This window comes from Trachemys scripta, chromosome 2, assembly GCF_013100865.1.
Source record: "Trachemys scripta elegans isolate TJP31775 chromosome 2, CAS_Tse_1.0, whole genome shotgun sequence".
Classification (NCBI taxonomy): domain Eukaryota; kingdom Metazoa; phylum Chordata; order Testudines; family Emydidae; genus Trachemys; species Trachemys scripta.
The window spans coordinates 213,186,427-213,199,063 of record NC_048299.1 but is presented as its reverse complement, the minus strand read 5'-3'; the positions used below and the strand labels follow the sequence as shown (position 1 = coordinate 213,199,063).

Below are 12,637 nucleotides of genomic sequence, written 5' to 3'. Positions count from 1 at the left end.
GTCTTTTGTGTGTGGTGCTCTGCCAACTACTAGCAAATTCTGGCTTCCTTTACACACAGCAGGATTAACCAAAAGAAACCCTTAGACCAAGACAGGAGTTGCCACAGCACCACTACAGAGGTAGGCCCATTTTCTCAGCCCAGACCTACAATGTGTATCCAGCTAATATTAGCCTGTGTAAATATAAAAACAACAAAGAGTCTGGTGGCACCTTAAAGACTAACAGATTTATTTGGGCATAAGCTTTCGTGAGTAAAAACCTCACTTCTTCGGATGCACCGAAGTGAGGTTTTTACTCACGAAAGCTTATGCCCAAATAAATCTGTTAGTCTTTAAGGTGCCACCAGACTCTTTGTTGTTTTTATATTTACACAGGCTAATATTAGCTGGATACACATTGTAGGTCTGGGCTGAGAAAATGGGCCTACCTCTGTAGTGGTGCTGTGGCAACTCCTGTCTTGGTCTAAGGGTTTCTTTTGGTTAATCCTGCTGTGTGTAAAGGAAGCCAGAATTTGCTAGTAGTTGGCAGAGCACCACACACAAAAGACAGAGTCTTCTTGCTCTGCTCCCATCACTGAAAACATCCCATCCTACTGTCTTCCATTCTTTGTCTTTCTGAGATTTTGAGACACTCTAAATGCTGCATCTTTATCTTGGACAGTCACTCCTATATTGAGTCTAATAACTTGTGTTTGAGTAAACCATATTTTCCAGAAAGGCATCTGGTCTTAATCTGAAGACTTCAAGAGATGGAGAATCCAGTTAATCCCCTCACTTTAAATGTGTGTCTTATTTCTAATTGGAATCAGTCTTGCTTTTACTTCCAGCCATTGTTTCCCATTACACTTTTCACTAAACAGCCCTTTGGTACCTGATATTTTCTTCATAATGTACTTATATATCATAATCAAGACACTTCTTGATCTTCTTTTTGATAAACTAAGCAGACTGAACTCTTACATCTTTCACTCTATGGCTTTTTTTTCTTCCAGCCCTTGAATAATTTTTGGAGCCACATATATTTATATTGACTTAATATCCTTTTAATGGGGCTCAATATTACTCTTCTAGGTATTTCATGGAGATATACCTATCACATAGAACTGGAAGGGACCCCAAAAGGTCATTGAGTCCAGCCCCCTGCCTTCACTAGCAGGAACAAGTACTGATTTTGCCCCAGATCCCTAAGTGGCCCCCTCAAGGATTGAACCAATGTTCAAACCACTGAGCTATCCCTCCCCCCTTCATTGTCATAATGAACAACTCATTCTAATTTACCTGGAATTTGTTTGATAAATGACGCAGTTTGGACCTACTATACGACATCCGTATTGCATGTTAAAATCTAATATGCCAAATTGAAATCCTTTAGTATGAATAGTCTTTATAAAGTGATGCAGATTTTCAGGGTATTTAGAAGACTTAGCACAGAGTTCATATTTATTTCGATGTATACTATTGCCCTGATGAAATATGCACATCAACTTTTGAAATAATGATTTTATTCTAAAAACTTGAAATTAGAATTAATGGGCCACATATTTTAATTGAAGTCAATGGAAGCTGCATTTGATAGTCGCCTAACATAATTAGCTCTATTTTCTACAAAGAAAAAAGAGGATTATAACAACTACATACCTCTTGGTATTATAAGGATTAGCTAGTTGAAGTTTATATAGTACTTTGAATATATTATTCAATATTCTCCTCAATATTAAGTATTGTAATAGCAGGGCATATTTTGTAGGATCAGGTAGTTCACATCCTCTACTACTTGTACCACTCTATATGTTTGTATGTGATAAGGAAGAAACTAAACTTCCCCACATGAGGAAAATCAATGTCCTGGCCTAAACGAGAAACTTGTGGTGGTAAATCACAACCAGTTTGCTAGTTCATTAGAGCTGTAGTCGGAGTTGGGAAAAATGAGGGGAGAACTAAAAATGACCTAGGACAAGTTTAGAATAGGTTCTCCCATTGTGTCATTGGTGTGCCTTGGAATTATAGAAGGGATATTTAGTGGAGAAAGTTGCCAGCATATATCAGGAGAAAAATGCTAATATAGCACTCAAAGCTAAAAAACAATGTATATACCAGTGATAGAAGTTTTTTAGCATAACACACTGAAAACATTTTTAAGGGACAACTCATTCAAAGAGAGATGTAGCTAGGTAAGTCTGATATGATCACTGAGATGTAGAATTGCCCGCTATAAAAATATCAGTCAAATAAGTTAAAGTGAGAGGCTTTAAATGTGCATTTTCAAATACATGATTTTGGTAATTACTGGCAAATAAATAAATCCTCAGACACTGGGGAGGAAAGACTGTCAAATTACTATCCATGCTTAGGTGAAATGAATAAGGCTGGATCTTTGTCACAACTGTCATGAAAGTCAAGACATTTGTGGATTTTCAAAAGTTATTCATTGCGTTTGACATTTTGGGACATTTGTGTGCAAGTGAGTGCGAGGATTGATTTTAGTTACAGAAAAAAAAAATTCCTTAGGGGCTGCAAAGCTGCACCCTGAACTCCATGGGTAATAGAAAACATGAGTTCAGAAACAACTGGTAGAGACACAAGGGATCAAAGCATTGGGCTCTAGCAGCTCTAATTCCCAAAGCATAAAAGTTGTCCCTTCCCTGAGATAAACTGAAAATTTCTATAATTTGGAATACAATTATAAATAAAAGTGTGAATAAAAGACAATTTGGCAACTCCAAAATACATCTGACATTTTAGCATATATTTTCCATGATTTTCTCTCAGAAATCCTACAAGACAAACCTCTATCCCTGATCGATGTACAATTTGCTAGGTGCATCAAGACTCCTGTTGAAAGAGTACTTAACAATCCTCCACCTCTATTGAGCAAAGCACTAAGCATGTTCTTAACAGGAATGAACATAAGCTTGTGCTTAAAGTTAAGCATGAGCAAGTGTTTTAACGAATCATGGTGTAAAAGATTTTTGTTGTGCTTCCTCTGAAGCATAAAATAACCTGGTTCAGATTCAACCTATTTGATAAATGATTTGTTCTCCTATGACAAGTCCAGAGTGGGACACAGTTCATGAAAAAAATAAGGTTTACATATTTGTGTAAATCAGTGGTATTTATAGTTCTGCAGTAGTTCCCTTTGTGGTGTTAAAACTGCTTTATAAATATCATTTGATTAAATCTCTCAACATTGCTGTAAGATTGGTTAAAATGGAATAGTGCCACCTATGAGAAATCTGAAGGTCAAAAATGTTAAATGGCCTGGAGAAAATAATAAAATAAGTCTGTGACAGTTAAGGAACTTTTTCCTAAAAATTGTCATGACCGTCAAAATCCATAGAATATATTTAGAAAAAATATGGTTGGTTTAAATATTTAGAGTGGTTATAAACATAATATTAACAACAATAGGGAAGGAACACAAGACAGATTAGGCAAAGACAAGGTTAAAGAACATTTAGATAAATTAGATGTATTAAAGTCAGCAGGGTCTAATGAAATTTGCCCTAGGGTACTTAAGCTGAAACAATCTCAGAAGCATTAGCTATTATTTTAAACAACTCATTGAGAATGGGTGAAGTCCTATCATCCAATCTAATTTCCTTCTTTTATAGGGTTACCAGCCTAGTGGATAGGAGGAAGTAGTAAACATAGAATCACAGAATCATAGAATTGTAGGAGTGGAAGGGACCTTGACAGGTCACGTAGTCTACTTCCCTGCACTCATGGCAGGGATAAGTATTATCTAGACCATCCCTGACAGGTGTTTGTCTAACCTGCTCTTAAAGACCTCCAATAATGGATATTCCACAACCTTCCTAAGCAATTTATTCCAGTGCTTAACTACCCTGACAGTTAGGAAGTTTTTCCTAAACTCCAACCTAAACTGCCCTTGCTGCAATTTAAGCCCATTGCTTCTTGTTCTATCCTCAGAGATTGAGAACAATTTCCCCCTCCTCCTTGTAATAGTCTTTTATATACTTGAAAACTGTTATGTCCCCTCTCAGTCTTCTCTTCTCCAGATTAAACAAACCCATTTTTTCAATCTTCCTTCATAGGTCATGTTTTCTAGACCTTTAATCATTTTTGTTGCTCTTCTCTGGACTTTCTCCAATCTGTTCACCTTTTTCCTGAAACGTGGTGCCCAGAACTGGAAAAAAACAAACAAACTCCAGTTGAGATCTATTCAGCATGGAGTTGAGTGGAAGAATTACTTCTCATGTCTTGCTTACAACATTCCTGCTAATACATCTCAGAATGACGTTTGCTTTTTTTGCAACAGTGTTACAATGTTGACTCATAGAAATTTGTTAGTCTCTAAGGTGCCACAAGTACTCCTGTTCTTTTTGCGGATACACACTAACACAGCTGCTACTCTGAAACCTGCCATATTTAGTTTGTGATTCACTATGACCCACAGATCACTTTCTGCAGTGCTCCTTCCTACGTAGTTATTTTGCATTTTGTATGTGTGCAACTGACTGTTCTTTCTTAAGTGGAGTACTTTGCATTTGTCCTTATTGAATTTCAACCTATTTTCTTCAGACCATTTCTCCAGTTTGTCTAGATCATTTTGAAGTTTGATCCTATCCTCCAGAGCACTTCCAACCCCTCCCAGCTTGGTATCATATGCAAACTTTGTAAGTGTACTCTCTGAGCCATTATCTCAATTACTGATGAAGATATTGAACAGATCTGGACCCAGAACTGATCCCTGTGGGACCCCATTCAATATGCCCTTCCAGTTTGACTATGAACCACTGATAACTACTCTCTGGGAATGGTTTTCCAACCAGTTATGCACCCACCCACCTTATATAAAGTAGCTCCATCTGGGTGCCACATTTTAGGAAAGATGTGAACAAATTGAAGATAGTCCAGAGGAGAGCAACAGAAATGATAAGTTTAGATAACATGACCTATGCGGAAAGGTTAAAAACTGGGCACGTTTAGTCTTGAGAAAAGAAGAATGAGGAGGGACTTGATAACTCTTCAAATATGCTAAGGGCTGTTTAAAGAGGATGGCGGTCAATTGTTCTCCATGTTCACTGAAGGTAGGACAAGTAGTGATTGGCTTAATCCACAGCAAGGGAGATTTAGTTTAGATATTAAGAAAAACTTTCTAACTGTAAGGATAGTTAAACACTGGAATAGGTTACCAAGGGAGGTTGTGGAATCCCTGTCATTGGAGGTTTTTAAGAATAGGTTAGACAAACACCTGCCAGGGATAGTCTAGGTATACTTGGGTCCCCCCTCAACACGCAAGGGATGGATTAGATGACCTCTTGAGGTCCCTGCCAGCCCTACATTTCTATGATTCTCTATACCAATATAAGGGCATAGATGTATAGAAAGATAATTACACTGATTATTATGTTTGATCATGACAAGCAATCTACTCTCTTTTTCCCCTTTAATAGAGCACTGGTCTATGGAGACTTCCTTCTTCTCTCATCTTGCCTCTCGTTCGAATCTTAGAATTCCTTTAGGTTTTCCCTTTACATTGTTTGTGCTGATTAACTTTCATGATCATCCCAATATGTATCTAATTAACCCTCCATTTTGCAGTTCTTTATGGATGTCAAGATGAAGGGACTTACCTCCCATATAGTAAATGAATGAAGAAGCCTATTCTCCCCCCCACCCCCATTTCCATGTGTAAATTATGGAGTAGGTAAGATTTTTGTTTTCCATCCAAGGAAAAATAAATCTCTGTTTGTGGAAATTCCTGCGTATCATCCCATCAAATGATATGCAAAAGGCTTGCTTCCCTATGGAAAGGGCCACACAACTTGCTCATAAACTTGACAGATCCCCAGGTATCTATGGAAGACCAGGGTAACTTTCCTTGGCTCCTGAGAAGAATAGTTGTGTTAGAACCCCCTGGATTCAGCTGCTTCTGTAACCACAAAAAGGTGTAGTGTGGGGGAGTGGTCTGTAGTATAGGTAACAGACTGTGCGGGTGGAGGGTTTTTTTCTCCCAGGCCATCCATTTCTCTCCTTTGCAGTTTATGGAAGGGTGATGTATAGTGCTGAGAGGGCGGCTGAGTCCCTCTTCTGTCACAGAAGGAAGGAGATTTTCTCTATGTTGAAAGCTAAGCAAGACAACTTAGGCTAAAGCCTTTAAAGATTCCAGCACGAGCACTGCATTCACGACTGAGATTCCTTCCCCCTCACCCAAACTCATTCCTTAAGGAAAACAAATTCATGACAAAAGAAGTACACAATGTACTATAGAAGGGAAGGGGTTTGGACGTGAGAATAGACAATGTAACTAAGTCATTTTTCTTAGCAGCATCTATTTCAGTTATATCCATGGAGTGTGTCTAGAAGCATGCACTGCTAAAAACAAGCAAGATTTATGATGCTGACAGAAATCCTGAATAACCTCCAAGCTCTACAGAGATCCTCTCTGTGCCATTGGTAATGTGAAGTTGAAACTGCATAATTTTTAATGTTTTTATATTTAGACATAACAGAGGCAAAATACATGGTACACACTGTGCAGGACTGGAAAAAAAAGTGGGGATTAATGGAAGAGTAAGGTGATTTTACTGTTTTTTCACAAATATTTCACCTAAAGAATCTACTCTGGCTCAGTTTCAGACTTCAATAGCTAGCCCAGGCTTGCAGATAACGCAGCAATAATTAAATATTAATGAAGTAATAAATATATAATGGAGATTTTCTCTCCCTCTTTTCTTCTCCACCACCCACCCACCCGTTTAATTTTAGCTCTAATTGTATTATTATGCAGTAGTTGAAAAAATCTGAGGCAATAACTGGGCAAGGCTATCAGCCTAAATTAAGTTCCCTTGGCATTGTTTCAGTGGCATAAAGAAAAGTTAAAAGTTGCCCTTAGGGAAACCCCCTCCTCTGAGGGAATCCTCTGGTGATACACAGCCAGCATGGCATATACTATACCACCTACTCCTTCCCCCTGCATATAGATGGTGTTGTGAGGCCGGCCAGGAAGTGAGAAGGGTATATGGCCAGATCAGCCTGCAGTCTGTTGCTCCTTAGCCAGCCAAATGATTCCTAAGGGACTGTTCCAGTTGGCATACATTAGAGTGGGTGCAGAACTATTCTAACATGGACAGAGAGCTGTTTTAAACCCCAGCTGGCCTCAGGAGCCAGGCAAGAAGAAAGGTGACTTAACAGCACTGAATTTTCTCTACCTGGAAGCCTAGCTTCTGCCATTCAGGGGAGAAAAGGGGTAAAGAAATCTGTAGCATTTGAAAGATGTTCAAGGGTGACCTCCTAGGAAATAGAGGAAGATGGGGGGAAAGGAGAGATGGTTAATGGGGAAAAGAATGAAAAGAGTAAACAAGTGAGGGAGGGAGTAAGGTAGCAAGGAAGGGAACGGAGGAATACATTTTAAAAAATGTTAAAAGGATCTATGTAATATTTGTATTTGTTATTTTTAATTAAACTTGTATAATAAAATATTTGGATGGGACATTGTCTTGGTAGTGACTTCACGAGCACTATCTGTATGAGAAAAATGACTCATGTACCCACTGCCCAGTGTTTGCCGCACCATGAGGCACTCATAATTAACTTTATTCTAAATATCTGCATTTGACACAATTCTTGATACTTCCATCAAACTATAACATTTTAATAGAGTGTAACTGTAAACTTTTTCTAACACGGTATTTACAAAGGTTACTATTAAAAAGTCAACATTTCAGATAAGTTTCCACACCATGGAAATATCACTGTTATTGTCCTATCACCGTGCTGTCAAATGATAAATGACTTCTAATAGAGGCCACGTTAAAAAGTTGAGAAATTATCAAATTCCCTTCCACATGTATCAGGGAGGAAAGAAAATAAGGGAAAGTATCATTTCAAATGTATGGAAAGAGAAAAATTTTCCTAATCTCTGTTTTGTTTTCTCCAATTTTTACATTGTATTTAATATACATGAAAATTATTACACACCTAGAGAATGTTCAATTTCCATGATGTTTAAAACACAGAATGTCAATATATAGTAAGCCTGAAACGACATTAAATATATAACATGCAATACTGTTATATGCAACATGTGATCCCCTTAAAACCTTGCCATTTGCAAAGATAACTGTTTAAACATTATATAGTTGCTCATACTATGTGTTGAGAATACAACAAATGGAGTAAATTATGGTAAAAGCAGTAAATGACAAGTTTTTAAGAACACTAATGTATATATTTTCAGAGCTCTATCCAGCCCACAAGTACATGGGTGCAACCTTCTGTGGCAATCAATGAGAGTTGCATTCATGTATCTGAGGGCAGAATAAATCCCTATTTTTGTAGTTACTCAGTTTAAATTATTTATATTACAAATGTTATATTGGTTGAGAAGCTATAAAATGCTTTGCCAATGTAAAACATATACTGGATCATGGTGAAAAAGCACTTTCCCATGTGGACGGTAACCTAGTTAAACTCAGTTTACATCCAATCCTGCAGCGCTTTGGAAAAACTTTGCTCATCCTGTACCCACTCATGTCACTAGGAGTTTTGCCATTGACTCCAAAGGGAGAAGGTTCAAACTCTTCCTGACAGCACGCTGTGCAATTTATCTAGCTATGTTGTTTTCCCCCTTGCCTTTCAGCTGCCACCTCCATAACTTTTTACATTTGCTCCTCATACCTTGAGAATTTTGTACATGATCTCATAAACTGAAAACGTTTTTTCAGCTCGTGTCCAATCCCACGTGGTGACCTTGAAAAAACAAACAAAAATACAATAAATAATGTAATTTTACTTTGTCTTAATGATATAGTTTATAGCCCATTTTGTCCTGTCCCAAAGATCTTCTTTCATTGATACACTGCATATGCACAGAAGAGACACTCCACATTGCCTTAGAGAACTGTTACCATGGGCCACATTGACACATTTAGCCCTCAGGTAGCAGTGGTGAGGAGGCACACTACTCCACAAGGAGCCCAAAGAGACATTGTACCTCAGGGAAGCACTGTCCCTCCTTGAGTGTCCTGGGGTACAGTGGGGCTGCATTTAGGCAGTATCATCCTTTAGGGTGGTGCAACCAGCTTTCCTGTATGTTCAAGAGTGGGGTTGGGCCAAGCCTCCATCTTCTCCCTGCTGCCTTTGGAGTGTTGTTGGCTGCTGCAGATGCATTGAGGGAGCAGTCCCTGAGCAATCCTGACAGACCTTTGCACAGGACTTGTAAAAAAGGCATTATTTTTGCACTTCCCCTCACTGAGCAGACATGTTAAGGGCTGTTGCACACTGCCCCTATGTAATGTTATGTTTATTATTTATATTGTGGTAAGGCTCCCAAATATAAACAAGGACACTACTACACTAAGCGGTGAAGAAACACCTAACAAAAGACAGTCCCCAAAGAGTTTACAATCCAAATACAGGATAAGAGACAATAGCTAACAGGGGAAGGGATAGCTCAGTGGTTTGAGCACTGGCCTGCTAAACCCGGGGTTGTGAGTTTAATCCTTGAGGGGGCCACATAGGGATCTGGGGCAAAATCAGTACTTGGTCTTGCTAGTGAAAGCAGGGGGCTGGACTCGATGACCTTTCGGGGTCCCTTCCAGTTCTATGAGATAGGTATATCTCCATATAGTATGTCTTCACTACCGGCCGGCTTGGCAGGCAGTGATCGATTCAGTGGGGATCGATTTATCGCGTCTAGTCTAGACACGATAAATCGATCCCCAAGCACTCTCCCGTTGACTCCTGTACTCCAGCTCAGCGAGAGGAGTAGGCAGAGTCGACGGGGGAGTGGCAGCAATCGACTCACCATAGTGAAGACACCGCGGTAAGTAGATCTAAGTATGTCAACTTCAGCTGCGTTATTGATGTAGCTGAAGTTGCGTAACTTAGATCAACCTGCCTCCACCCCCTCCCCCGAGTGTAGACCAGGCCTAAGAATCATATTTGTATTAGCGAGTGTCTACTCTTGCACCCCTTCAAACCTTAAGCTCTGAAAAATATTTCTGGCCCACCTAAAAGTTTATCCCAGGACATAAAATTTATTTTTACAAGTAGTAATTTTAAAACCAATTGTATTACATTGAAACATTACAGATTATAATAAAGGGTCAATAAAATGAGATAAGGGCTAATTAATAGGATTTAGAAAGGACAGAAACAGGCAGCAAAATGTATACAGTCTGGAGAAGAATCAAGAAAGATATGATCACACTCTATAAATATCTTCAAGGAAACGGAGAGAAAGGAAAGAAAGGAACTATTCATAGTTTCAGAAGACAGAGGAACAAGGAATAGTGGTCTGAAAAGTTGAGGTTATATATTAGAAAAAAAGTTCTTAACAGTAAAAGAAATTGGACAGTGGAATAGAACCCTATGAAAGTGGTTGAGACATCATTGCTATTGATATTCAAGAACAGGACAAATGAAAGAGCAAATGTATTTGGTTTCCAAGACTTGAGAATAAAAATATCCTTTAAAATATATGAGAGAACTTATCGCTTTACCTAAGTGAAACCACAGACATGCATGAGAGAGGTATGTTAGATTGTTGAGGAGCTATTGTGGGAAGGATTGGGGTAATATAGCAATCCAGGACTTTATAAAGTGTTTGCTCACTTTTTATGTTGTATCATGCACAGATTTGTTTAACTGTTTTATAATGATTGCTTCAAAATAATATTAAAACACCAAGATGTTTGCTGGTATCATATAAATTTCTATTTTTCATCTGTTTTCTACATAAATGAGACCTGCTAAAGGATGACACTGTGTCTTTATGGTTAATTTGATTATGGAGTTGCATGACAAATGTGCTAATAGTACTAAATCTTGTTGAGCATATAGATTAAAATAATTGAAACTCAGACAAGAGAAGCATAAGCCCAATCACTTTATCTTACTAAAATAAAATTCAGTAATGAAAAGATCAAAAAGATTAAGTGTTATATTTGCTCTTTTAATAGAGTTCTAATTATCTGCAGTCATCTATGTTACATGGTTCACCTCCCCCCCCATCCTTTCTATTACAACAAATGATAAAAAGGATATTTAGATTCAATCATATACCTCCAAATCCTGAAGTCTTTACTCAAAAAAAACCCGCATTTCTGTGGAAGTGACTTTTGCTTGTGTAAACAATGCAGGATTTGGCCCTTATTTGTTTTCTCTAAATCTCTCTTTTATATCCTTAATTACATTTAGTAAGGAACAAGAGTGTTAGCACTGCATAGAGTATAATTAACTTCTTAACTGGGCTGTAGCCTATTAAAGTCTTGGTTTATGGGTGGCAATCAGAGAAGCCCATACAGGAACAAAAACAAAGGAAGATTTTCCTAGTACGAATTACCATCCTGCAAACCTTTATTCATACAAATAGTCCCATACCTCACATGAGTAATCACAATAAAGTAAATGGGACTACTCAGATGAATAAAAATTCTCACACTGGCATGTCCACGTGTTTTATGTTTGGTAAAATGTACGGCAAATATGTTATAAATACATGCCAGCATATGTACACAGACATGAGGACAAACCATAGTTGACAAACCATATTTGATAGAGTGCTACTACTGAGAAATAGGGAATTATGTGAAAATATATAATTACTTTGTGATTGAATCCTACTTCGCTAAACAGAGGAATAAGGACAGGCGAAGCACACACTGCCCATACAGAATCTATTCAGATCCCAGCTCTGGGCATGGGGATGGCATGCATGATACTCTGCCCTCTGAGCAAGAGGTGGAGCCCTGGCTCTACCTCCTCCCAAACACTGGCCAGCACAGTTGCCTAGATGCAAGTATATTTTCTCAGGAGCAGAGGAGGAACTGTGACTCAGAGGGTGCCTGAGACACAACACCATTCTACACTTGCTACCTTTTAGAACTTAAAAAAAAAAAAAAAGAAAAAGAAGAAGACGAAGATGACAAACTAGTGTCATGGCTGCTTTTTTGAGTATAGTTAGGAGAAAGTGTTATTGTTCAAAGGGGAAGGGGGGAAAAAAAGAGCAGATCATAGAATCATAGAAGATTAGGGTTAGAAGAGACCTCAGGAGGTCATCTAGTCCAACCCCCTGCTCAAAGCAGGACCAACACCAACTAAATCATCCCAGCCAGGGCTTTGTCAAGCCAGGCCTTAAAAACCTCTAAGGATGGAGATTCCACCACCTCCCTAGGTAACCCATTCCAGTGCTTCACCACCCTCCTAGTGAAATAGTTTTTTCCTAATATCCAACCTAGACCTCTCCCACTGCAACTTGAGACTATTGCTTCTTGTTCAAATCATAGAATATCAGGATTGGAAGGGACCTCAGGAGGTCATCTAGTACACCCCCCTGCTCAAAGCAGGACCAATCCCCAAACAGATTTTTGCCCCAGATCCCTAAATGGCCTCCTCAAGGATTGAACTCACAACTGTGGGTTTAGCAGACCAATGCTCAAACCACTGAACTATGCTACCACTGAGAACAGCCTAGTTCCATCCTCTTTGGAACCCCCGCTTCAGGTAGTTGAAGGCTGCTATCAAATCCTCCCTCACTCTTCTCTTCTGCAGACTAAATAACCCCAGTTCCCTCAGCCTCTCCTCGTAAGTCATGTGCCCCAACCACCTAATCATTTTCGTTGCCCTCCAGTGGACTCTCTCCAATTTGTCCACATCCCTTCTTTAGTGT

The 12,637-nt window shown here is 38.8% G+C and overlaps 1 protein-coding gene across 2 annotated transcripts in view; it reads right to left on the bottom strand.

Annotated features, from left to right (window-relative positions):
- SNTG1 (syntrophin gamma 1) overlaps positions 1-12,637 on the bottom strand; it is a 566,961-nt gene that overhangs the window by 75,044 nt on the left and 479,280 nt on the right. For both annotated transcript variants that reach the window (XM_034762903.1, XM_034762905.1), the window contains one exon: positions 8,644-8,715. In XM_034762903.1, coding sequence (XP_034618794.1) covers positions 8,644-8,715 — 72 coding nt within the window. The remainder of the gene's footprint in view (positions 1-8,643; positions 8,716-12,637) is intronic.